This window comes from Numida meleagris, unplaced genomic scaffold (assembly GCF_002078875.1).
Source record: "Numida meleagris isolate 19003 breed g44 Domestic line unplaced genomic scaffold, NumMel1.0 unplaced_Scaffold316, whole genome shotgun sequence".
Lineage (NCBI taxonomy): Eukaryota > Metazoa > Chordata > Aves > Galliformes > Numididae > Numida > Numida meleagris.
Window position 1 is genome coordinate 23,105 of NW_018364550.1, and position 26,778 is coordinate 49,882.

Here is a 26,778-nt window from a genome sequence, read left to right on the forward strand (position 1 = left end):
AAACGCAATTCTTTTCTTCCCACTTCAGCCTCTTAGATCCTCCTCCATAGATCTTCAAAGTCTTCTTTTAAAGTCAACATACTTTTCTTCTTACTCCCCCTTTCCTGCAGCACCACTGCATACACAGTTGACTGCTCGCTTTCTTAATGCTCAACAGTCATTGTATAGAAAACATTAGGAGGATGTAATGTGCTGCAGATGGATGTGCTGTGACTCAATGTCTAGTTATGCGCCCTTGACAGCTCTGTTGAGTCAAAATTCTTCTAAAATGACAAAAAACTGCTCCATCTAGTTGTCTCGCTACCTCAACACAGCTGTTAGCTGTTATTTAACATTCACTACTGTAACTGTTAATCTCATGCTGTAAGAAAGCACGTATTCCTCCCCTCCACCTTTTTTTTTAATCCTCCTTTTTTCCTCTCTCCTTTTTGGCCTAGTGTTAAACTTGCTCTTTTATTAAACTTGAGAAAATATCTGGATTATGTTAGCTCTTGTTCCATTGTGAGACCTCACAATGCCTTGATGCCAAGAAGACTGAATAATAAACCCATTCAGAACGTTGGCACAAAGGGACTGAAGTACCAAAGTGCCTTTTCTGTCCCCCCTTTCAACCACAACCTTGGACACACCAGCGCGTAAGCTACAGTGGTCATATCACCATGGAGGAGGCAACTCGCCCTTCTGAGGCTGCAATTCAGAATGCCACACAGAGGGTGAATTTCAGGAGGAAAGAAGGGAAGAATTAAATGGCACAGACAGTAGATGGGGTGGAATATGTCAGAACATGGGAGCTTACCATTAGCTGAAAAACAAGAACATGAAGAGCGATATAAAAAGTAATAAAAAAATCATACAATAAAGAAAATCAAATTGAAATAATGCAATTGACTTAAGTAGAAAGGGTGAACAGAAATCCTTATTCTACTGTCAGCTAATGAAATACTCTTATTCTTTTAATCCTCAAAACTTACAGACTTAGCTCAGTGGATTGCAGCAAAGAGGTGAATATGTAAAAGCGTGTTACACCACCTGGTACACTGTCACATTCTTTCCGCTCAGAAGCTGTCCCTAAAGCTCAGCAACCCAGAGCATGGAAAAGACTTACCTCCACAGGACAGCTCATCCTGCAGCAAAACAAGGTGGACTGGACAAGAACAGCGTGTGGTCCCATCGCCTTTCACAATGCAAATGTGTGAGCAACCACCATTATCTTGAGAACAAGGGTGCTGTCCTGTGATTTTAAGAATAAGGCAAATAGGTAGTACAACTGCAATCACACTTGTGAGGATAAGTACATGAGATGTGTCGTTTTATTCCCTACTCTTTTTCAATTTCCTCTACTTCAGGTACCCTAAAGTAATTGGTGGAATCTGGAAAAAGACAATTCAGATTTACTTTCTCACAATTTGGTAAGTCCCATGACAAGAAATCTCCACCTCTTCCCAAACCTTTCTGTGATCTCACTGGACTCTCTTCATTACTCCCTTCTCAATGCGGAGGGCATTTCTAAAATCAGCTCTGAAAAAGTTGTGTTTCACTGTATTTTTTTCCTTTACACAAATAATTATTTATCTGTGATTTAAAACACTGAGAATCACACCATGTGGCCTTTTAAACTAGCAAACAATACTCAAACCATTTGCTTTTGTGTGAGATAGAATAAGTTCTTCAGAAAGAAGAGCAATATTGGTGTCTTTGTTTCTATACTTCTTTAATTTTTTCCTATCAAAAACCATTAAAAAAGTAAACTTTTCTAATTAATGAATTCTGAAGCTTTCACACTATCTCCAAAATTCAAGTTAACATGCTCTAGATAAATATGTCTCTTCATTTTAATGTTTAAAAAGGACAACATACTTCCCTTGGAACTCCTGACAGATTTACTGAGATTAATAGCAAACAAAACTAGTAGTAGTCTGTGCTAATACTTTAATTAAATATCCCCAGACATCTTTCTACATATTTCGTGAAGGCATACACCACAGCCTATTAACCAGGCCTGTTTTGTCCATGAAGATAGAAGCTCCACTGCTTTAATCATCTAACTCCCTTCATTTCAAGTGAGTGTGTGCAGGGAAAACTATATCCTCGTAAGCAGAAAACTTTTCAAAGTGCAGGCACATTCAACACAAATTGTTATTCACTACACACTTCCTTTGTGCAATGCAGTGTCCACCATTTATTTTCAATATGAACTGACACTAGCAAAAATTCTTCACTTTGCTTTCAAGGCTGTGCAGGCAGGGTAGCTAGTCCACTGAAACATTTACTGCTGGTAAAGGGCCCTCAAAACTCCAAAAGGAATAAAATCCTAATAGTGACAGCTTTGACAATCTCCATCAGTACTCTACCACATCCATAATCCAGAAAATCCTCTACTAGGGGTAACAGGACATTTCCACTGTACCTATATACACTCAAATCCCAACAACAACATATCAAATCCCAGCAACAAAATATGATGCTGGGTTTGTGGTAGTTTTCATGTCCATTGCCAACTGCACTATGGAGCCAAACAATACCATTCTAGCAATATAACAGACAAAATGATACTTCTGGCCCCTATGATTCACACTGATGTTGATCAGCGTCAAGGGAAAGCAGGCTTCATCTCTCTTAGCCATTCCCTGCCTCCAGTCCCACCAGCACCATTTTCACTTGTAAACAGGAATTGCACTTACTGTATTCCTGAACGTTAAGCTCTTTCACAGCATGAATGTCACTGAGTTGTGCAATACGAGCTTGGACCTTTGTACGTCCTTCTCGACCAGTCATATCAATCTTTTCAATCATCTGCTGTTGTCTGTCAATCCAATACAACCAGTTCTCAAATACAGTTAGTCCCACAGGTTGCAAGATATTAGAGTCTTCCAAAACAACTCGGTTAGCACCTGCAGGAGGAAAAGAGTTGTTCAGCTTGACTGGAATCAACCAAAATACTATCACAAATATTTTCTATAGTGTTTACGTCATTATTTTCTACTACTCTTACACTACTAGTTAAAGCCAACTATAAAAAATACATGCAATCTTGGGTCCTCTGATGTAAGACCAATGCTTTGCAGATAAGTGATCTCTTTTTTTAAAATTATTTTAATCAAAAGACTGTTTTTGCACTTCTTTACTGTATTTAGAAAGTGTATGGAGTTGGGGGCCCACCTCTCATGAGACTACTCAGTCTTTTATTGGTAATGACGGTAATTGTTACTTCTTTTCATTCATCTATTCTTTTTTTAACTGCTTTGTCTTGGCATTCAGCAGAGAATAAGAAGATGGATTATTAGCTTGAGTTAACTAATGCAAGATTAAAAACAAGTGAAGACAAGGTAGTTAGTACTTTTCACATGAATTGTGAGATTAAGGTAAACATTTGACTTTTGGCTTCCTCATATTCTTTTGTTTCAACTACATTATCTTCACAAATGTTTTCATCCTAAATTAAGAACATTCCATTCTTTCTAGTGAAGACTTACTTTCTTCAGTTCCCTCAGCAAACATCAGTAGCAGCCAAGAAGCTTGACCCCTCTGAAAGTATTTGCTGACTTTTATGCTAGATTACTCAGCAACTGTCACATTTCATGGGTAACAGTCCGTATAAACAGAAGAGAGCCCACAACTGTTTCAGGAGTAACACTAAAGACTGTCCAAAGATGGTGAAGACTTCATAACTCACACACAATGGTCATTAACACTCAAATATTCAGTGAGGTTTATCATATTCTGAGCAAAAAATTACCCACAAACATATGGATTCTGCTTCAATTTTGAAATGCTGTAACAATATTACATAGTTCAAAATTAGACTAGAGCTTGAAAATAAACATCCGAATCCTGTTGTTTTAGGGTATCTGAGCTCACTGCTATGCTTATTTTTATTTTTAATACAGCAGATAATAGTTTTGCATATGTTCTTCCACAACATCATTTTCAACAAGTTTTAATATTTCCTTTCCTGTAAAAATATACCAGTATATCTGAATACCACAGAAAAGTTATATGATACCTGTACCGTACTCCCATATGATACTGTTATGGGACAAAAGATGCCTATTTTAGGATTTTATAATTTTCTCAGGTTCTATTCCTCCATTTTGGTTAGAAGAAAGAACATCTTTGGCTTGTTGAGAACCTTAATCAACAGTATGCCAGGAACTGCAAACAAATTAAGCTACAAAAACTGTATTTATCTCAATTTTACTAAACGTATATGGAACTTTTAAGCATTTAGCAAGTGGTAACATCTTAAGCAGATCATGGAGATTTTAATCCTCAGCTACACAGGGCTCTCATCCACCAATTTGGAATATCACCAGCAATGATCTGATTAAGAAATAACATTGATGGATTCTGAAGGAGGTTATACCCAGACTGATGAAGAAATTAACAGACTGAGTGATACAAGTCAAACTAAAGATCTGCAACAGTCTATTAACCCTCATGAATATGAGTCATCTTATAGGGAAAAGGTTAGAAACAGCAACCCACATCTTTAAGAGAAGAAAAGCTAAGCTGGGAAGTGGGGAATATGCAAAGATGACAGGAAACAATATAATTTAAACTAAGACGTTGACCTACCCAAATGGAGTCTGCAAATACCCTGCTCTACTATGCTCATGTGAATCAACATGGCATTTTGCAAAATGCTCCTAAAGCTTTGAAGCTTAAAATTTTCTCTATATTACTGTTTTAATATTTCTTTTTAGCATTTGTGACCAAGTGTAGCTATTTCTGAATAAACTGGGACACTGAAATCCCTCCTTCCATAAGCCAACAATAGTACCTGAGATGCTAGTTCCCTTTACTAGGAATGCCAGATGAAAAGGAGATGTTATTAAGAGGAGTTTTGTCTCCTGGCATCACTATTCTCTTTCCAGCAATGCCTTTAAAGACTTAAACAAATAAACACAAAAGTCAGGATACATCCTTAGCACATTCTATTTCCATATAAAAATGACTTAATTCCAGAATCATTAGACATTTCCAAATCACACAAATTATTCTGGAATTGAAAAACTAATTTCCAAATAGTTTCCATGGTCAGGAGCTAATTTCAGTCATCTTTTTGTAAACAACCCTTAACCAGGTGAGGAATTTGGTTAGCTTCAGAAGGATCTCCAATTTGGGCAGCACAACTGAGACCTAACTGCATTCCTCAAGAACAATGTGCAAAAGAAGGACTGCATCACATAAAGGCATTCTGTTTCTCCTTCTCTTTATGAGTACTGGCATCTATGGAGTCAACATAGCAGGAGATTGCACATGTTTTAAAAAAGATAACACATGCAAAAAATTACTTTGCCAGTCAAAAGACCCTATTAATCAGCATTTCTAAGTACAGGATTGCATCTCGGCAGTTGGCAATTTATTGTGATTATAGGAATCTATTTGTGGTGCAGAAGACAAAAACCAAGAGGGATTTTGGAAAGATTTTTCTTAATGTTCATCAAAATGGGGAGCTCTTACTTCATGACATCAGTAATACAGTGGTGATCTTTAAACAAAACAAACATGGGGGAGGTGGCTGATACACCACCAGACGGTTGTGCTGCCATCCAGAGAGAATGAGAAGGCAGAGAACTGGACTGATAGGAACCTCATGAAGTTTAACATGGAGAAGTACAAAGTCCTGCACCTGACGAGGAACAACCCCATACACCAGAACATGCTGGGGGTACCCAGCTGGAAAGCAGCTTGGCAGGAAAAGACCGAGGGGTCCTGGTAGACACCATGCTGAACGTGAGCCACCACTGTGCCCTTGTCACAAAGAAGACTAATAGGATTCTTGGCTGCACTAGGCATAGTATTGCCAGCAGGTCAAAGGAGGTGATCCTTTTCCTCCAGACAGCACTGGTGTAGCCACACCTGGAGCACTGGGCTCCCCTGTACAAGAGAAACATGGACATACTGGAGACAGTCCAACGACAGGTTGTGAAGAAGATTAAGGCACTGTAACAACTCTCCTATGAGGAAAGGTTGAGAAAGCTGGGTCTGTTCAGACTGAAGAAGAGATGTCTCAGGGCAAATTTTATTAAGGTAAACAAATACTTGAAGGGACAGTGCACAGAGGACAGAATTAGGCTCTTTTCAGTGGTGCTCAGTGCCAGGATCAGAGGTAATGGGCACAAACTGGCACACAGGAGGTTCCTTCTGAACACCAGGAAGCACTTCTGTGCTGTGTGGGTGCTGGAGCTCCGGCACAGGTTGCCAGAGGCTGTAGAATGTCCTTCTTCAAGATGTTCAAAAGCCACCTGGATGTACACCTAGGCAACCTACTCTGGGTGATCCCGCTTGAGCAGAGGTGGGACAAGATGAGGCATCTTTCAAACTCCACCATTCTATGATTTTGTGATCACTTTTTTTTAAAAAAACAATTCACTAAGTCAGCTCAAGACTTCTGTTTTAAAATAATAAGCAATCAGGGCATCACAGTTCATAAGTGATCGTGTACCTTCCGGTTAATGTCTTGCTAAGCCAACAAACATGAAATGCTGAAACATTTTCCAAAAGAAAAACTTATTGCAATCCCATTGACACCAGTGTCAGGTTTTCAGCCTTAATAAGTTCTTGTTTTGGAAAATGTTTCAGCATTTCATGTTTGTTGGCTTAGCAAGGCATTAAGTTGCAACTTAATAAGAGGCTGAAAACCACACTGGTGTCAATGGGATTGCATGCCTCCACTTTGAATGAAGGTATCACATGATCCATGGAATACTCTAAACTACCAGAGTCTTGCTAAGTTTTCAATTTCACTCATGGATTGCAAAGTACATCCTTATTTCCTTCTCCATTCAGTGACAGCTGAATAACACTCAGCTAAAGTGTGTTATTCAGACTGGGGCCGGACCTACTCCAGGGGAAGGAGAAATTCTGCTGCTGATGCCCACAGGCAGCAATATGAGTGGGTTTATACCTCAACATGTAATAAAGAGATGGAGAGGTATGTGTTCAGCAAAATTCAAGCCAACTTGTATCACAATGAATTACTATCCGAGTCACAAAAGACAGTTGAGATGATCCAGCAAAAAGCTGCATCCAACTAGTAAATAGGAGCTGACTGTGTCTCTCTCACCTAATCTAACTGCACAGTTTTGCCTCTTCTCTTGCCCCAGTTCTGGTTGCTTGTGTGATCAATTCAGCTTTCCATATCAACAGAAAACTTCTCTCTATTTCTCTTTTTCTATATTGCTGCTACCTTACAGTTTTACGTATGTAGTAAAGACAGGTAAATCAACTCATAGTGGACAAGCAGCATAACCAGCATTAAGGAACAGGCAAAGAGAATTATATGGCTGGTAGGACTTTTTTTTTTTGCCTTTTGAGAAAAGGAAAGCATTAAATCTCACTTTACTCTTCTCACATTATGTCCCTAAATGACAGACACATAACTGATCTGCACACCTACTGCTTTAACTCTGCAGGAAAGACTTCTCCATTAACAAGAAACTCCTGATATACAGATTACTGCGCCAAAACCAATGCCTATAAAAACAGTGCTTCTCCCACCCCCTTTCCAAAACTGCTGCAATTTATTTGAGTCAACTTTGGGAAACCACACAAAGGTCTTGCTGTGAGAAACTGAAGTAAATAGCAAGTGTAGCAATTAATAATGCAAATCATAGATAGAGGCACAAGACAGTAAAGGTATGTTGGATGAATCACACGCATTTCCTGGCTGGGAATTTAGGGAGCAATTAGAATCACAGTACAGATTGTCTAGAGCAGGAAGGAAAAGACAACACCTTTCTCTACATTCCCCCACACCCACCCCACACAAATGAATCACTGAATTAAAGTGCTACCCTACCTGAAAGGTCACTGCTTTCAATTCTCCGCAGGTCTGAATCAGCCCAGAACAACTTGCCTAGCTGGCTGTCAATAGCTAAGGCTACAGGCTTGCTCAAACCACTGAAAAAAAGGACCTCTCGTTCAGTTCCATCCAAAGCTGCTCTCTCAATTTTAGGAGACCTTTCCTGCAGGTTGGTGAAATACATGTATCTGGAATAGGAATTATTAGAGGAAAACAGTTTATTTGACCTTTTCATATTTTTGCTATATGACCAAGACATTTTAACAAATGTTACAGTTGCTTTTATTCAGACAAACAGAAAACAGCAGCAAGAAAACAGTTTGATTCTTAAAACCTTCAGCCTGAATTTTGCCGTATCACTATTTCTGCTACTTACCCTTTCTCTGGATTCACCACAATGGCCCTGGGTCTGTCTTGACTTCCCTTGAGCACCACTCCCATGGGTCTCCCATCCAGGCGTGTCACATTGATGACATTAGTAGCTTCACAGGTCCAGTAGATATAGCGGCTGTAGATGTCAATGCTCAGGTCATAAGGCTGCATGTCTAGGTTCTGACTGGGAACTGGACTTGTCACAACAGTGAGGCTCTAAGAAGGAAAGAAAAACAACTCACCGAAGAACACTTAATAAGATCCAATGCAGGCAATTAAATTTACTATGGATGTACCACATCAAATTATTGCCAAGGAAAAGAGAGAGGCCACCAAAATATTATCATAAAGTAGGAGACACACAGGATCAGTTGACTCATTAACATTTTTGATGAGATTTATCACTTAGTCCTGACAGTTTGTTTTAATGGCAATCAAGTTGTTGCAACACATAAGATTCAGCAAATTTGACTGAAAAGTCTAAATAGCCTCTATGTTGAAGATTCAGGTTGAACTTCCCTGGCTTCAACCTATCCTTGACAACCCTAAGTTTAGTTTGGATAGACCCAAATCCAGAGTGTATAGCACTCTACAGTAGAAACACCTATATCACCTCTAATTCCCAAAGCTGCAGCTAAGCAGATAAAAAATACTGGCAAAGGGAGGCCAGACAGTGCTTGGAATTCCTGTCTCATTCTACTCCATCATCACTGCCCTCACACTTGAGGGAAATAAAATAAGGATGAACCATAAATGGGAAGGAAATTGCCAAGAGACAGAAAGGATATCAGCTGTCATTTCCAGCTAACACCTTTCTGCTCCAAAGTTCTGGTCTTCCAGTCCAAATCTTTGAAGTTCTCGTGCCCTTTCTTTCATTTTCTTTTTTTCCATTTTTGTTTTCTTTTTAAATTATTTTACATGTATAGTCAAAGTGAAAGCTAAACTTAGATGACATGTTTCATGACTTTGTCAAAAAAACTGAAGAGGATTGTTAAGTCTCAAAACACAGCCTAAGCTAATCTTTTTGGAAAACTTCATGCTTTTGGCATAAGTAGGCTCCACTCTCTCATCTTCAAATCAAACTTCACTGGAAGATTTGCCTAATTTTTTTTTTTTTTTGGCTTGGCACCTTCATGAAAGGGTGTGCCTAAAATCCTGCATTTGTTTATCCTGCTAAAGCTGGCCTGCTACTTCTCTTACAGGTCACAAGTTTCAACCTTCCCACCTAGTGCCTCTGTAGTTGACAACAGTTCTCCTTCTATCCCCACCAGAACATAGGAAGCTTTAAACACAGCCATATGCTGACAAAGTCCCAGTCTCTTCATTTCAGAGTTGATGTTCCCATGCCCTTCTCATTTGCAACTCTTCTGTCACTCTCTTAACACACTCATTTTCTACCAAGAATCTTCCCTTCTGTGCTTCATGACTCTCACATAGGAGCATCCCACTGCCCCCAGCCAAAAGACAGAGCTGAGCAAATACTGCACTAAGGACCAGAGTATCTTTAGGCCAGTCCAGTTTTTATTGTTTCATTTCCTGCTGCATCTCCAAGTTTACTGACTGAAGACTCCAGAAACTTCAGATGCCACTTGTTTTGTCAAGGGCCAGCTGGTTACCTACAAGAAATCTGTAGATCTAAATTATTTATGCATCACCATACATTTTTGGGTACAGAGCATCTTTTAGAAATTCCACTGCCCACAGGATACCTGGCTGCCATCTTCCTGTGCCTTCCGAATGATATTCTGCCGTGAATCAATCCAGTACAACTGCTTATCCAGGGGGTCATAATCGATGGCTCGAACATTTCTGAGACTATGTATGGGAAGTATGATATCTGGACTCTGCTGCTCATCTATCACCATGCGATTAATTGCGTTCTTCTGACTGAACAAAAGAAAGGTTGTAGGAGCTTGATGGGTTAAAAAAAAACAAAAGGAGAGGGAAAGGGTTAGACACAGCAATGTTGAGTATTTTTATGCTCAGTAACAACAATTACTTTATAAAACACAATGTCAAATATTTCATTCCGCTTATCCTCCTTTGAAAACAAACAAAACGAAAAACGAACAAAAAAAACCCAAACAACCCAAGTATATCCAAAACACAACACAAAAAAAACCCTCTAATTAGTTTGAAAAGCCTTTTAAATGATCTCTTTCTACTACAAAAATCTGAATGTAGATGTGACTAGCAAAGATAGTTTTGAAAGTTGCAAGTCTAGTAAACGCGAAGACTTCTGTCAAAATTACCTCAATAATGGTCAACTATGTCTCTCAAGGAACTGTCAATTTTCTTTCTAAAGGGATTCCAGGAAAACACAGCTCTGCTATTTTGAATTTAAACTTTTTGCTAAGTATGCTTCTACCTGCAGAGGAAGCTGAGCAAAACCCAGCAATGGCTTCTTATTTAGAGGTCACAGGGATCAGAGATTGCCATTTGGTGGCTCAGTCTTGTTACTGCAAACCCCTTCTGTCAGCACCAGAATGGAACAACAAACAATTCATAGCCTGTGCGCAGCTTGGGTTTTTGAAGTTTTCCTCTTTATTTTCACCCTTCTCAGATTTACCTATCTTGCTTATTCCCTGGTGCTTATCTAAGAACACTGACCTGCATTCAGAAAAGCATCAGATGCTCTGCTCTGGCTTCCCAGATGCCCAGCAAAAATTTCCTGGATAAGTGATACTTATAAATACCATCAAACATCAGAAAATAAGACTTCCTCATCCTCTTTAACTGTAATTTAACAGCTGAAACTAGCAGTAAGCATGTAAGACATCGGTGTTAATTACACTATCAAAAATAAATTATCCCTGCATTACATAACTGGGTCAGAAACATGTAGATGTAGTTAAAACGCCTTCCCTTTTATGCATCACTCTTTTCAACAGTGGTCTACCTGGAACCACTGCTATGCAAGACAGCACAAGAGCCAGCAGCCAGAAATGTAGTTTGCAGCCTCCCTGAAGTTTGTATAATCAATTTGTTATAGCACAGGTCTGGAGAGATTAGCAGTGGGACACTGTGCTCATTCAATCCAGCCTGTAAAACAGGTAAGGCAATACCTTGGCAAGGGAAGGTAAGCAAAAGCCTTCCAGAGAACAACATCACCTTTCTTTGTTATTTTAGACACACACATTTATCTGCCACTGGGAAATAGAAAAAAAAAAAAAAAAAAAGAGTGTGTGGGAAGTTTCCTTGGTAACTAACACTTAATGCTAACTTCCTAACAACAACCAGGCCTAACCACAAGGTATTTTTGTTTTCTGGAAAACTCATATTTCTCCTCCAAATGATTCTGCAATAATTAAAGCCTTTTTCCTCTTAGCTGAAAACTGTAGAATAAAACACACAAAAAGCAAACAAAACTTTATATTGAGTGTGTAGAGATAATAGATAATAGTAACAGATTGAGAAACCATCAGTATTCTTATCAAGCAACTAAGACATTAATGCTAACGAAAAAAAGCTTAAGATAAAACAGTGCAGGCAAATATAGCATCATAAGAACCTAATATCTTCTACTCTTTTCCCCAGAGAGACCCTCCCACTGTCTAAGATCGCCTGGCTTCCGACTTTGAATTGATAGCTCACTATAAAGACTAACAGTAAACTTTCCCCTTTGAGTCCCAATATCTCTCAAACAGTACCAATTTCAGAAATTACTTTCCAGTTTTCATCATTTCCCCTCCCAGCTGTCACATAATTTAACTATATTTTTGGAAGGCAACTGGAGCGCAGTGAGCAGATCTCTTGTGTAATACTGCATTCAAACTTCACAGCACACGGAAGGTCTGATGAGATACCAGATGTAGTGATTTCAGCATGTCCTTCCCATAATTAGAAGAATCTATGCACACATGAGCAGGGTGATCCAGAAGGGAGGAAATAGCCTCTAGACAGGGCTTGGGATAATAATAATAATAATAATAATAATAATAATGTTCAGGAATATGTAAGCAAGTAAAACAAGCAATGGAAAGTTAAAATGATTCATGCTCCAATTATAATGGTGAAGAGTAAAATTAAATTTTAAGCAGAGAAGCCTCAGTCTCCAATTACCTACAAATGAGAGTTGGAAAGTTACCAGATTTGAACTTGGCAAAAGAAATACCCCTAACACATTATGAAAGACTGAACCATTCTGCAGTGAGACAGCTCTGTTTGTTCACAACTATTTCCTTTATTTTTCTTCTTCCTTTCCTACTTTTCTCCCCATTTGTATTGAGTGCGCTTTCACAAGAAAACATCATTTTGCTACTTCTTTTCTACTGGAAGTAAAATTCTTCCACCCACAACATCACAGAGACCGCTGGAGTGGTGTCAGCTATGCTTCTAACTTGCAGGAAGATGTGAGAATGTTCAAGTACAAAAATCTAGCTGACAGGCAAGCACCTTTGGTAACTGAAAAGGAAAGAAGGAGTACGGAACACACTGGGGGATAAAGCAGGCTTCTCTAAGGAGCATGATTTTCAAAAAAATTTATGAGGTGGCATTCATGGAACAGGCTACCCTGCTTTTGGCTTTAAAACAACAGTTGGACCTCTCTACTCAGGCATAATGCAGATGAGATACAATCTGTCTCTCTATACCACGAATCTCTTAACCCACCAACTAATCTGAATGACATCAGTGGAAATCAGCCATCCAGCATGCCTGCCAAAATTGTGAGTGCTTCACTGGCAGCCAGTTATTGAGAGATGAATAAATTATTTGGTTAGAAACTAATTACACACAGCCTGAGGGACTCTGTGGTTCGTATTCTGCAAAACAATGAAGAAAAATGGGACTTGGCTGCACTGAGATGAGAAATGTGAAGTGCTGCAGAGGCAGCAGGGCTAAGCCTCTCCGGACTGTGGAAGGAACTCACCTCTGGGGGTATGAGGAGTGACCCACCACAGCATCTCATCAACCAGCAAACAGAAGTGCTACAGAATTAAATCTTAACCCACCTGAAGGCTATGCAAAGTCCAGAGTACACACACCGAACTACCACACATTTTTAATAACAGGCAAGATTAGAAAGAATAAAAGAACAACAAAAAAGCAAGTAAGCACTTGATAAGGGTTGACAGACAGATATGAAAACAAAAGCATGTCTGGCTTTCCCACTTACACAAATTTAGCTCATTGAGTCACTGAAAAGTTTCACTTGAGCTATTTTTTTCTTTTTCACTGAGACACTGTTGCTAGATTTTCTTTTTCCTTTTAAGTTTTTTCCCTATCCTATCAAGTTAGAAGGATTTCAGTACTAAAAAATTATACTTAAAATGCATACTTTTATTGCAATCTCTGTCCAGACATATACCCTATATGAAGGTAGAGAGGGAACCAAAATTTTTTCAAATACACAATCAGTGTTAGAAACTAAACTTAACTTGGTCTATCAGCAAGGCAAGCTTGACCATCTCACCTAAAAGTAAAACTCTTCTTTCCTGCAAGTACCATGCTTGTATCCATTAGTAAACACATCTGCTACTGTATTTCACTTTCCTTCATCATGGCTTACCACTGCAAGTCCTGTTGTCAGAGTTCAGGGAGTAGTGAGCTGGACACCCACAGACAAAACCACCAACAGGGACTGCCAAGCAGAGATGAGAGCAATGGCCATTGCTAGAGGCACACTCATTCCAGCCTGCCTGCCTGGAGGAATGGAAGACCAGGATGTCCATAACATAATCCAAATGCCCTTGGATGATAGTTCTGTTCTGGCCACTTGTTTTGTTGGCTCGTTCAATGCTACGCCGGCTCCAGTCTGTCCAGTAAATGTAATCCTGATACTGAGTCAAGCCGAATGGGTGAGGCAAATCGTCAGCTATAATCTCACGGTCAAGGCCTGTTTCCAAAAATGAAGGGAGAAAAAAAGCAGAATTATTTTGAAACAAAACGGATGCTGGTTAATGCTTTAGACATGTAATATGCACAGAAAGGTTAAAACATAGTTAAAGTTACTACTTCATTGTTATAAAAGTAAATTATAAAGCAATATACAATATTCAAAAGACCATTCTGAAGTCTCAGATCCTATCATAGAAATGTGCTAATCCTGCTTATAATTCACAGAACAGAACACAATCTACTAAAGAAAAAAGTTTCAGTCTTAAAAATTATCAGGGTTCACAGAAAGATTCTGTCCTTTCCCTCCTTCCCGAAAGGAACAGCATCCCACTGAAGGCAACACTGTATTCCTGGTTCAAAATTGAGACCTTAAGAAGTGGGGTATTGGGTGGGAACATTTCTACCACATTTCAACCATTTTACAGTCTCCTGTTGTCTGGTCACAAAAAATGGATGGGAGATTATTAAACAGGAAGTCATTCCCTCTTTGCGCAGAGAAGGATGTACAGTCCTGCACTTTGCTGTCATTAGCCACATGAAAGGTGTAATTCTATGTCCAGCTTCACTGTACACTGGGGAGTACTAAGCCGGCCTCAGCAGCACACCAAAATTCATGAAAGGCTTAAGGAAAGCATTTATATTACATATAATTCCTAGTAATGTATTCCCCTGTTTTGATTTTTTTTCTAGCTTTGTTCCACTATTGCTAACATACTATTTGAAGTAGACAAACTTGTTTAACCGTAAGTAATGGCTAGTGATAAAGATAATCTGAATAATCTGATACACAAAGCAGTCTGCTCCCATGGGTGCAGAGGTGTTAAAAAAACAATATGGGCAAAGTTGATAGGATGTGGGTCCACAGTAGACTACCCTGGGATGATGAAAGAATAAAATACTCCATCTCCTTTTAGTTGCAAGAAACAGTTTATAAAACAATTACACAGACCATTGTATGAGAAAGAACACCCCTGTACTAGCCAGGAACACTCCTCAGAATGCAGGATATTAGGAAAAAAGTACTAAACCCTGAGGATACCAACAAAGATTATAAAACTAATTGTATTAAACTACATTGTCAAAACTAACCACTAAGCTGTTGCTATCTTAACCTTTTCTCTGACTTTCTACAAATGATTATGTGTTTAGTATCTATTTGACAACATTCTTCAGAGCAGAAAAACAAGACTCCAAAACACAAAGTTGACAGCTTTGTCCTAACTGAAAACACATATCGTTTGTATAATTTAAACTTTGTGAGCAACTATATTACTTACAAGAAAATTAAAGCACCACTAAATATTTTGTTGGGTATGCATTAATTTTAGAAGCAAATATTGAAGGTCTGTGGGTTTGGGAATATCTATTTTTGCCTTAAGACATTTATCAAGCAATAAATTGTTATGGTTATTTATTACATAAACTGTAAAAGAGCAGCAGTTTCCCTGTGAGGCTGTCAAGGACTCTGGAGCTCACCTAGCATGTTGGAGGATTCTATCAGGTTGGTATCGAGGTCGGTCCAGTACAGTCGTCTTTTAGCATAATCAATAGTTAGGCCGTTGGCACGTCCCACATTTGGTACCAGAGTAGTCCGCTCACTGCCATCCATAGAAGCTCTATCAATCTTCGGTTTACCACCCCATTCAGTCCAGTACATAAATCTGATTGAAATGCCAAGAAAAAAAAAATAATGTTTAACAAAAAAAAAAACTCAAGGGAAGAAACCGAACTAAGCAAAAATCCTTAGAAACAATAAAAGAAAACAAGTCTTGTAAATCTGAGTATTTAATAAGCCCCATTACACTAAATGTTTTTTTTTTTCAAAATACAAAAAAGGAAATTAGTCAGGTTTTCTCTAAATGCTTCCAATATTATTTTTTCCACTAGGAGATGAATTTTCACCAGCAAGTTTTGCATGAAAGCACTTCAGTTTTAACTAATCCATGCGCATCAGTTAGGAGGCAAAAGGCTGGCAGTTGGGCGTGTTCATCATACCTGCTTATTTAACAAGATGCTTTCCATAGCACTCAGCTTCTGTATTTATTCCCTTATCCATCAAACACAGGAATTATAAAAAGGAAGAAATGCATGGTACTTCTGTTAATAAGCTCATCTGCTCACAACTAAGTCAACTGGCTATTTAACAGCATGGTGCATTTTTGCTGAAGGCAGAGTAAAACAACACTGTATAGCTATGTATTCACATGCCATTTGGCAGAAGCACAGACTTACGGGTGTTTACATTTTCTTTAGGCACTGAACAGTAGAAAGGGCTGTATACTTGACAGTTGGTGTCAAGTAGTTAGTCACTTCTTCCAAAATGTAAAGCCAATATCACATTTAAAATGAGACATAACTAGTCAGTCTTAACACCTTTAATGCCTTTAGTAATAACCATCTGTGAAAGTTTTTTAATTTAAACCAATAAATAAACAGTGGGAAAAGTTGCTTTGACATTGACTGTCAAGTATGTTCTCTTTAGACACCAGGAATACTTACACATTTTCCTTTCTAATATTTAAAAATTTCCCAAGTTGTGGACAGCATGAACTCTTGTGTTAGAATTACCTCCACTGCAGCAATGCCATGAAAACTTCCATATAAACTACAATGACATAGCTGGGCTCTAGAACAAGAGAAGACACTGGTCTAAAACTAAGCTAAATTGTACTGACCGTGGTGAAGAGACAAATCACTGAATTATACTAATCCTTGGATAAAACTGCTCTCAGCATAGAACTTGAATCAACTGTAGCAATCCCTTGTACCAAGTAACCAGATCTAGCAATCTGGCTTTGGATGATCTTTGACGTACCAGTCAAGCAGTCTCTGGCATATCAGTGCTGAATCTCATCTCTGTGTCCCACTGAGATAACTGCAGAACCTGGTTCAACTAAGCATGGAGACAGTTGCTATTACCTTGTTGAAACTAAGCAGGAGAGGTATGTTCACAGGGTGCTGAGTTTTCTGTATTACTGTAATTCTGACAATGTCACTAGAAACTGACAAATTCATGAGACCTGAAAATGGAATTCCCTCATTCGTAAAATAATGCCTCAAGTTCCCTCATTTGTGAAATAGGAATAATACAGTGCTGATATCAGCTCAAACAGGATTTGTAGTAATTAGTTAATGCCAAATGAGCATTTAATGGTAGAAGAGCTATTTCAGAAGCTAAATAATTTTGCCTTGCCTTGTTCCCCTCTTTCTCCTCCTCCCCTGCTTTATTGCCTCACTTTTGCTGTTATACTTGAATCCAACTGAGAAATTTCTTCACAGGAAATCTTCTCTTTGATGAAAGGTAGGTATATAATTATTTATACTTTTTCTCTACCTTTGCTTCTCTTGGCCATATCAACAAAAAGGCTCCCTTATCTGAAGAAGCAAACTCTTTCCTTATTATCAGATTTTAAGTTTCACTTACTCACTGTCAAGTTAAACCCTTTAAAACCTTTTTTGGACTCTAACTTGTAAATAAATAAATAAATTTTAAAAGGATCCTCATTTTTAAGAAGGACAAATACTTTCCTTTCAACACTATGGCCCTTTTCTAGTTAATGAGTTCCACAAACCTAAGTCTACTTTGATTCTGTGGTTAATTGAAAAACTAAATATAAATCTCATTTTAATGAGCTTCCCTGATTTTTGTGTAATATTCTTAATGATTATTCAAGGCATTAAGAATATACTCCTTCAGCCCTCTTGGATTTTAAATTACCAGGTTATATTCCCCAGCTCAATTCTCTCAGGATTTATACGCAATGCCTAAATAACATGCCATAGAGGAAGCATTAGGACATTGTTTTTCAACGTTCATAAACATAAAATTAAATTAGCTAGTTACCCCTCTGCAGGATCCAATGCCAGTGCCCGGGGACTGTCAAGATCTTTCCACACCAACACTTGGCGATGCTGGCCATCCAGCTTTGACACTTCGATGCGATTTGTTCCAGTATCAGCCCAATACAAGTTCTTCCCCAGCCAATCTACAGCCATGCCTTCAGGGTAATCCAAGCCAAACTCTACAACGTGTTCCAGTGCGCTGCCATTCATAAATGCTCTGCTGATGGTCTTTGGGGATGTAAACATACACAGGCAAATTAGAAATTTTACCAGTCTGTCATTGGGCGAGTTGTTCTCTTTGTTGCATTTTAAGCGTTTTCAGATTTTAGGCACTTCATAGGAAAGAAGATCATACAATATGCTACTTATTTGCAAGGCAAACAATGCTGCTATTGAAAAGTAATGATTTACTATACTCTATGAAAGTATCCTGCGTCAGTTATAATAGTGGTCCACTAGGGAAATAAATGGGATAACTAATATGGTTCAGTTAAGCAGTCTACATGCCAAAGTGACCTTAACTTGGTGCCAGCTTTGATAGGGAAATATTTTGGCGTTCCCAGGACAATACAAAAACATTGATGTTACAGCATAGAACAGTATTTAAAGCAGCCTAATGAGAAAGTTCAGGACAGAATAGCAAATAGAAGAAAACAAAACTGCTGACTAGTTCAGCAGTGTAAGTGCTTTAGTACTGATGGTTTAATTTAATTTCACTGAGCATGATTTCTTCTGGGTCTTTTACTCAAAAGACTTCTTATGATTTTCACCATAATCAATCAGTCAACAAAATAAACAACAAACAAAAACAAAACAAAACAAAAAAAACAAAATAGACAACAAATAAAGCCAGAATTATGCTTAGGAGTTTAGGCATTCTGTAATTTACTATGACCAAATATAAGCCTGAAAGTAAAGGAATAATGTCAGTAAAGTATAGAATTCTACTTTGCAAAAAGAGACTCCCACTTTTTTGTCCTTCGTACTCCTCTCCACACACATTTCTTATACTTCTAACACATCAGAAGTTAACAAGAAGTTTGATATTTGGTTTACTTCTAAGTTCAGGTGCTATCTGCAAATTATGCAGTTTATGACTGCACACAGTGGGGAAATGTTTCTCATTTTCACTTTTATCACCCATAAAAACTGATTGTGGGATCTTGGTTTTATTTTCATTTCAAACACGCTCCAAATGAATACCATACCCAAATAGTTCAGCCAAGTTCTCTCTCTCAAACTAATTTGAACTCTGTGGTTTTTAACTTTTTTGATCCTTCTGTTGTACAGATCCGCAAGTTATTATTTGCATGGGACTCAATCCAAGTGCGAAAAAATTACTTTCATTAAAAACTAATTTTTGGTGCTCACAATTCTGACTACCTCTACAGCCCATGAAAAACTAGACTCACTAAAAACAGAGATAGCAGACAGACAATACACTGACTACTGTCACTCCATTAGCCACCACATTTAAACAACTACCCTCAACCTTTTTTTGATTTGTTAGTCTAGAACCTAGCCTTGATTTATTAAACTTGTAACATGTCTCATGTGCAGTAGGTATGTGAGTTAACGAGCAAGTAAGACCTATTTTCACTTTCCGACCCAAAACAGGACTTCCTCCCATTAAATATATGAAGGCTGCTCCAAAAGTAATGCTTCCTATTTTATTATGTTGCCCCCTGATACCAGAGGCAGATGTTGTTAGCATGGCAGAAGAGGTTGAACCTTCCCACTAATATTCCATTACATTTTGTTGTTGTGTGGCAGGTGGCAGCAGAGGGACAGTCTGACAAAATGGCATCTGACATGGAAGTGCATATGAGTCACAGAATCATAGAATGGCCTGAGTTGAAAAGGACCATAATGATCATCTAGTTTCAACCTCCCTGCTGAGTGCAGGGTTGCCAACCACTAGACCAGGCTGCCCAGAGCCACAAACAGCGTGGCCTTGAATACCTCCAGCGGCGGGGCATCCAAAAACTCCTTGGGCAACCCGTTCCAGTGCATCACGACCCTGAGTGAAAAACTTCCTCATAATATCTATCCTAAATCTCCCCTGTCTCAGTTTAAAACCATTCCCCCTTGTCCTATCACTATCCACCCTCATGAACAATCATTCCCCCTCCTGTTTATATGCTCCCTTCAAGTACTGGAAGGCCAACAATGAGGTCTCCCCGGAGCTTTCTCTTCTCCAAGCTAAACAAGCCTGGCTCCCTCAACATTTCTTCATAGGAGAGGTGCTCCAGCCCTCTGATCATCTTGGTGGCCCTCCTCTGAACTCATTCCAAGAGCTCTGTGTCTTTCTTGTACTGGGGGCCCCAGGCCTGGACACAGTACTCCAGATGGGGCCTCACAAGAGTCAAGGAGAGGGGGACAATCACCTCCCTCTCCCTGCTGGCCACTCCTCTTTTAATGCAGCCCAGAACATAGCTGGCCTTCTGGGCTGCAAGCACACACTGCTGGCTCACGTCCAGCTTCTCGTCCACCAGAACCCCAAAGTACTTCTCCGCAGGGCTGCTTTTGAGGAGATCTTCCCCCAGTCTGTATAAATACCTGGGATTGCCCCAGCCCAAGGGCAGCACCTTGCATTTGGCCTTGCTGAACCTCGTTAGGTTCACATTGGCCCACTTCTCCAGCCTGTCCAGGTCCCTCTGGATGGCTTCCCTTCCCTCCAATGTATCGACTGCACCGCTTAGCATCGCGTCATGTGCAAACTTGCTGAGGGTGCACTCGATTCCATCATCTATGTCATTGATAAAAATGTTGGAGAGCACCACTTCCAAGACTGACCCTTGGGGGACACCACTTGTGACCAGCCTCAACCCTGACATAGAATCATTGATCATGACCCTTTGGCTGTGACCAGCCAACCAGTTCTTAATCCACCGAACAGTCCATCCTTCAAATCTGTACCTCTCCAATTTGGAGAGAAGGATGTGGTGAGGGACCATGTCAAAGGCTTTGAAGCAAAGGTGTGTCACTGAATTTCTCTTTGCAGAAAAATGGCACCCACTGACATTCATCAATGCTTCCTGAATGTTTCTGGAGACCTAATAGTGAATGCTAGCACAGTGCGGGGCTGAGTGTTGCGTTTCAGCTGTGGTGATAGCGAGTTACTTCCACTGGTGCAGATTTGCATGCGCCCAGGAGCAGGCTCTTATTCATCACCAGTGAAAACAAGTAGCTAATGGTGGTGACTACATAGCAAGATAGTGTTTTGTAGCTGAAAATTTCCTCTATCAAATAGTGTGGTCTTTGTATCTACTGTAGTTACTATGGAAATAAATAGGAGGCATTACTTTCAGAGCGACCTATGTATTTAACAAAAAATCTTTAATCTCCAAGACCTCCTGATGTTTGGTACTCTTCTCAGCTTTCTGCTATAAAACTTGATTTTTGCAAACTTATCCTTTACGTGAAATGTCCACATTAGATTTAAATGATTTATATGAGGGAATGCTTTCCTAGTCAGAATCAGCTCTCCTACCTATCCCTTGAATATTATAAAACATATTTGTCAATCCATTCTTATCTATTTCAAAAATCTTGTAGCGAATTAGTAGGCAATTCAGAATATCTTCCATCTCTACCTTCAATGAAATGTCAGTCCAGTAAATTCGATTGTCTGTCACATCAAAATCCAGAGCCGAAGCTTCCTTAACTCCAGTAAGTGGAATAGCAACATTGTTGTTGTTTGTTTCTAAAGAGATGCGTCTAATATCTGCTCTCCGAGAAAACAGCAGGAAAGCTTCTGGGACAATGCAGGTCTTCATATCATTGATGAGCTCCAAGCCTATGGGACAAGCGCAGCGAAGGCCTTGTGGTCTGTACAAACAAAGATGGCTGCAACCGCCATTATCCTCTGCACAAGGGTTTGTACCTAAGCATGCAACACAAGGAAAAGCAATCATTACAAATTGTCTTCATTTGGAAGACAAAGCCAGTTCTCACGAGTATCAACAACTGTATGAGCACTTTAAGAAATATAAGTAGTTTTCAATCTTTTGTCCTGAGTGAATTTATTTTTGTTTCTTCTAGTATTTTAGAGGGATGCTAATCTACATGGCTGTAAAGCCAGGACTTCTTTTCCTGACATTGTGAAACAAACCTAGAAATAGGGGATGAGATCAGGACTCAAGCACTGGTAATACTGATTCACAGCATAAGCACAGAAGGGAAGGCAAACACATAAGAAAGCAAGTGCAAGCTCTGTCACTTTTCATAGTACGCTGGACCAGTTATGTACCCCATTTGCATTCCTAGGGATGGAAAATTTTGAGATTATTTTCACAACTACTTAATGGCCTTTTCTCTCCAGGATGCTAGTAAAGCAGCTCTTTGCAATATTAGCACGTGTACCTGCAATGTGCTAGAAATCCACCCACCATTACCAAGCTCAATTAGCCAAGCAGCTGGAAAGAGGGTTGTATTGCAAACACATGTACCGTCAAGCATCTTCATATAGGAGCAATGCAAAGATATACCTCAACTACATTTAACTAATTCCCTGGGGTACAATCCAGACATGGCACCAAGAAACTGAAAGCCTGGTCCACAGGGCAGGATATTCAAGGAACATGACAGGTTCTGTGATGCCACAACTCAACTGCTACCATTGTTTTGAAAACCTATTTGAAACTAGATCCTGTGTTTTCATTCCATAAATACCACAGAGCATACCATACTTTTGGTTGTTTTTAAAGATGATTTTGCAGTATTCGTTTAAAAAACACTGAAAAGACTAAAACTGGCTTGTTCTTAGCTCCTGCCCACCAAGAGCACATGTTCAGATTGCAGGATGAATACCTGCTACAGCTGCAGCTCCAAAAACAGCTGGGCTAATCCAACAGCCGGCTGTTAAAAAGAGAAGTTCTCATTTTCCCTGATCCTTCTTGACTCCTTACTGGATCCAGGGTTTTTCAGACCAATGAGGTGCTCCAATTACCTAAGCAGGGGAATGGATGGGAGTGTCACGGACATTGGGAGTGTCTATTTGTTTGTCTTACTATCCTGCCAGGTCAGAGAATTGAAGCACCACACAAAAGACCTACCTCACTCTGCAGACTGCAATTGTCAGGCAAGAAACTGGATTCTGCTCTATTCTAAAAATCTGACCTAGTATAAAGCAATCCCTTCAAAAGAACACTGGTGAAATTTTCAATTTTATTTTACTAGCATGATCTGTAGTGTCACTCACCAATTATCTGGCGTACATTTGTAGCTTTGAGGCCCATTAGATCAGGCAGTTGATCTATGATGATCTCTCTTTCTGCTGTCCGCTTATGCACACGTTCAATACTGCGTCTTTGCCAATCTGTCCAATAAACATAGTTTCCCAATAATGTGAATCCAAAGATATGAGGAAGTTTGTCCTCTACAAGAACTCTTCTCCCAGTTCCATCAGCATTCATGACCTATGAATACACATGAACAAAAAAAAATCATGTATACAGAATAATTGTCAATATTTATCAGAGATTAATAATTACGTGCTCCACATTTAGACTTTAAGAAATAATCTCCTACCCACAGAAGTACTATCAGTGTTACACAAAAGTCTAATTAAACAAAACTATTTCAACATGTACTTATTGTTCTAAAAGCCACGGAGGATCCCTTATATACATGATTATTCTCATAAGTGGACCATAATGTAAAATTATAACACAACCCTCCTTATACAAGGGCTGCCATGAAAGTAATGCCCCCTGTTTTATTATGCTGTCCCACAACGTCAGAGGTGGATGTTGGTGGTATAGCAGTAGAGGTTATCTCAATATTCCCTTATGTTTTGTTGCCATGCAACAGATGGCAGTGGAGGGGCAGTCTGACAAAGTGGTGTCTGACATGTGAGTGCATATGAAGCAAAGGTGTGTCATTGAATTCCTCCACGCAGAAAAATGGCACCCACTGACGTTCATTGATGCTTGCTGAATGTTTATGGAGACCAAACAGTGGATGTCGGCACAGTGAGGTAGTGGGCACTGCATTTCAGCAGCGGAAATAGTGGGTCACCTCAGCTGGTGCAGATTTTTACAAGCACGTCTCTTGTTCATCACTAGCAAAAACGTATAGTTAATGGTGGTGCCTATGTTCAAAGATAGAGCTTTATAGCTGAGAATTTGCTCTATCCATTAGTGTTATTGTATCTAATGTATTTGTATCTATCTTAGATCAATCTAAGTATTTGCTGTATGAAATATAGTACATGTGCTTGTTATACACAGCTTCTCTCTTTTGTTTCTGACTTACCTCTCTTGGTTCAATTTTAAATGGGAGCTGCTGAATTTTACATGAATGAAGACAAGCTTACAATGTCAGGGAATCCTAATCTTGTCATCTTGTAGCTCACAGTCCATCCCAAGTTAGCTTTTTCCAGGTTACAGACAGCAATAAGAGGAGGCCTCAAATATTCTGAGAGGCAAATATTCAAGATGATCTATAGAATATGTTCATATTCCCAAATTTGAGCAAAGAACCAGTTTAACATCCTTCACAAGTTCAGTATTTTTCATACTAGAAGTAGTCTGCAAATAATTGCATGTCTCTAATCAAGATACTTAAATTCACTGTCATTTTCCACTACTGCTAGAAAGAAGTAATACCTGAATTCCTTAAAGAGGCACTGAAAGGATTAATTAAACATATGTATGCATGTTCAAGTGATCAAATACCTGATGAATACCAAGTTTTATTATAATAAGCACCATACTGAATAAGTGTTTTGTTTTAAGAGTACCTTAAAATTGTTTCAGCACTGTGATTTTCTAAGATTACTGACCAGGATATATAGAAAAATTCCTTATGAAATATTTCTGCTTTTCTGCTTAATTTTACAGGAATCATTTTAACATGCATGTGTGTATGCTATTTCATGTAAAAACTTCCTAAAGCTCTCAGAAAATTCAAACAAAAAAATCCAAGTAGCATACTAATTCCTGAAACATGAAAACATCCTTCCCATTACCCAAGGATATTCCAAGATTGTAAAAAGGGTGACTTAATAAACTACTAGTTTCAGATCTCTCTCTTGGTCTTGCCTTGGTGGAATGAGCTAGCCACAGACAAGTCTTGTATGATTTCCCATTCTTCCCATGGCTCAAACTCAAAGACTTGTGTAGTCACAACCATAAGTCTGCTAGATGGGTGATGTATTGTGGTGTGAAAAATGTCCTAGCACATGAGAAATGAGAAGGCTGGTTTGGAGCAATTCCTACCCCTACCCTTTGCCTACCAAAGAACAGAGAGGCAGAGAGGAAAGGCACAGAGAAACAGAACTGGAGTCCACACCTTTCTCAGCATATGGTATAACGTGCAAGTTAGTAAAATAAACTATTTTTAAGTTCATTGAAAAAATGTAAGAAAATGCTATAATCTTCAGAATAATTAAATTCTACCTTACATCTGTTCTTGGTCATAAACCTCTAGACACTGTCACATTTACTCTCAGTGTGAAAGAACAGAAACCAAATCTGTATAAGCACAATTCCTATATTAATATGAAAGGGGCTCAGCATACTCTCTGGTTTCTAGGAATAAGTGCTGTATTTACTTTTTTTTTTTTTTTCTTAAGCCAACTACTTTGTGGAATTGGCTTGCCAGAAAAAACAGATCTCCAGTCTACTAGCATATGCAGCAAACTTCTATACATGCACCAATAAATACATAGGTTTCACAAAAATGAGATGAGGAATCACTTAGTGGAATGCTTTTTCTTGTGTTCCCACTAAGATTCTTCTGAGAGTCAAGCACGGCATTTGCAGCTACACTTTGCACTAAGGTGCATTTACCATTCTAAAGCTGTAACTTATGTCCTTTATACTGATAACAATTCCAAACATAGCTTTTCCTATCACAGATCATTTAGATAGGCTCAGAGCCCAGCATAAATGCCTGATTTCCAGACTTCCTTTTGAAAACAAACTCTGCTCTTCCATTTTTATTCTGCTTCAAAAATTTCCAACATCTGCTAACTCTCAATTCCTAGCAGCATGCCTTCTACGTTCTGTTTTGATGAGGTTCCTAAACATGAGTAATAGTTACCTTTAGAACTGGGGACACAGATTTAACATCTATAAGAACTATAACCTATGAGTTACAGTCCTTACTGCCACCATCTCTTCAAGAAAACATCATTATCACAAAGGAAAACTGCTCATCCCTTTGCCAGCCACCTCTTTCTAACCGTAACATGCATCTTCCAGCATGACTTTCCCCCTCCCCCTAAAACTACTGAGATAAGCCATTTCCTTGCAATGGATTAATATATGGTAATTAGTGCTTGCTAAGTGAACCACACAGATATATGGAACAGGCAGATGCTGGGAAGTTAATCGACTCAACACACACAGTAGTAACTAGTGAAAAATAACTATCACAAAGCACTATCTTTAGATACTACAGTTTTTACCTTGTACTTATAAAAAGAAGAAACCGTTGCATTTAGGGGATGTTTAACTACTGGCAAAAATTATTAGTTGGAAGATATATGGTGATGTGACTTTCTTCAGCAAATTTAAAACTGGGAGGTGTTCAAATAAGCTTTCTCTTATTCTGAAAGAAAAATCAGGAAAAGTGACAGAAAGACTTAAATATTAAAATCTGCTTTTAATTAATTTGTTTTGCCACATACAGGTTATTTTGACAGCCAGCTTTACACGATCTAGACAAAACAGATGCCTATTAAAGTACTTACACACACTTGCCGCTCTACTTCCTCTGCAATCTTATCTGATGTCACAAGTCTGTGTGATATTACTTAACGTAAATATCTGCCAACTGGGTACCACCACAAAAATTGTTCCATGGCACTACAAGTCCTGTCCTCACTTTGGCCAAAGTTTAGGAGATTTGAATAGAATCTCATCAGGCTAAAGTATCAAACAGTCTAGAGTAAGGAAAGTGGCTAGGGA

General features: G+C 38.9%; 1 protein-coding gene across 9 annotated transcripts in view; it reads right to left on the reverse strand.

The window, feature by feature from the left end:
• LOC110391171 (low-density lipoprotein receptor-related protein 6) overlaps nucleotides 1–26,778 on the reverse strand; it is a 92,900-nt gene that overhangs the window by 23,007 nt on the left and 43,115 nt on the right. For 8 of the 9 annotated variants that reach the window (XR_002434002.1, XR_002434000.1, XR_002434001.1 and 5 more), the window contains 10 exons: nucleotides 23,064–23,280; nucleotides 21,457–21,746; nucleotides 17,862–18,088; nucleotides 15,494–15,678; nucleotides 13,689–14,015; nucleotides 9,889–10,091; nucleotides 8,184–8,395; nucleotides 7,805–7,995; nucleotides 2,682–2,891; nucleotides 1,106–1,231 (listed from right to left, as the gene is read on the reverse strand). Coding sequence is in view for 5 of the 9 variants with exons in the window: in XM_021382933.1 (XP_021238608.1) it covers nucleotides 1,106–1,231; nucleotides 2,682–2,891; nucleotides 7,805–7,995; nucleotides 8,184–8,395; nucleotides 9,889–10,091; nucleotides 13,689–14,015; nucleotides 15,494–15,678; nucleotides 17,862–18,088; nucleotides 21,457–21,746; nucleotides 23,064–23,280 (2,188 nt within the window). In the remaining 4 variants the exon portion in view is untranslated. Of the gene's footprint in view, nucleotides 1–1,105; nucleotides 1,232–2,681; nucleotides 2,892–7,804; nucleotides 7,996–8,183; nucleotides 8,396–9,888; nucleotides 10,092–13,688; nucleotides 14,016–15,493; nucleotides 15,679–17,861; nucleotides 18,089–21,456; nucleotides 21,747–23,063; nucleotides 23,281–26,276; nucleotides 26,420–26,778 lie in introns of all 9 variants that reach the window. The other variant, XM_021382936.1, reaches the window with a different exon arrangement.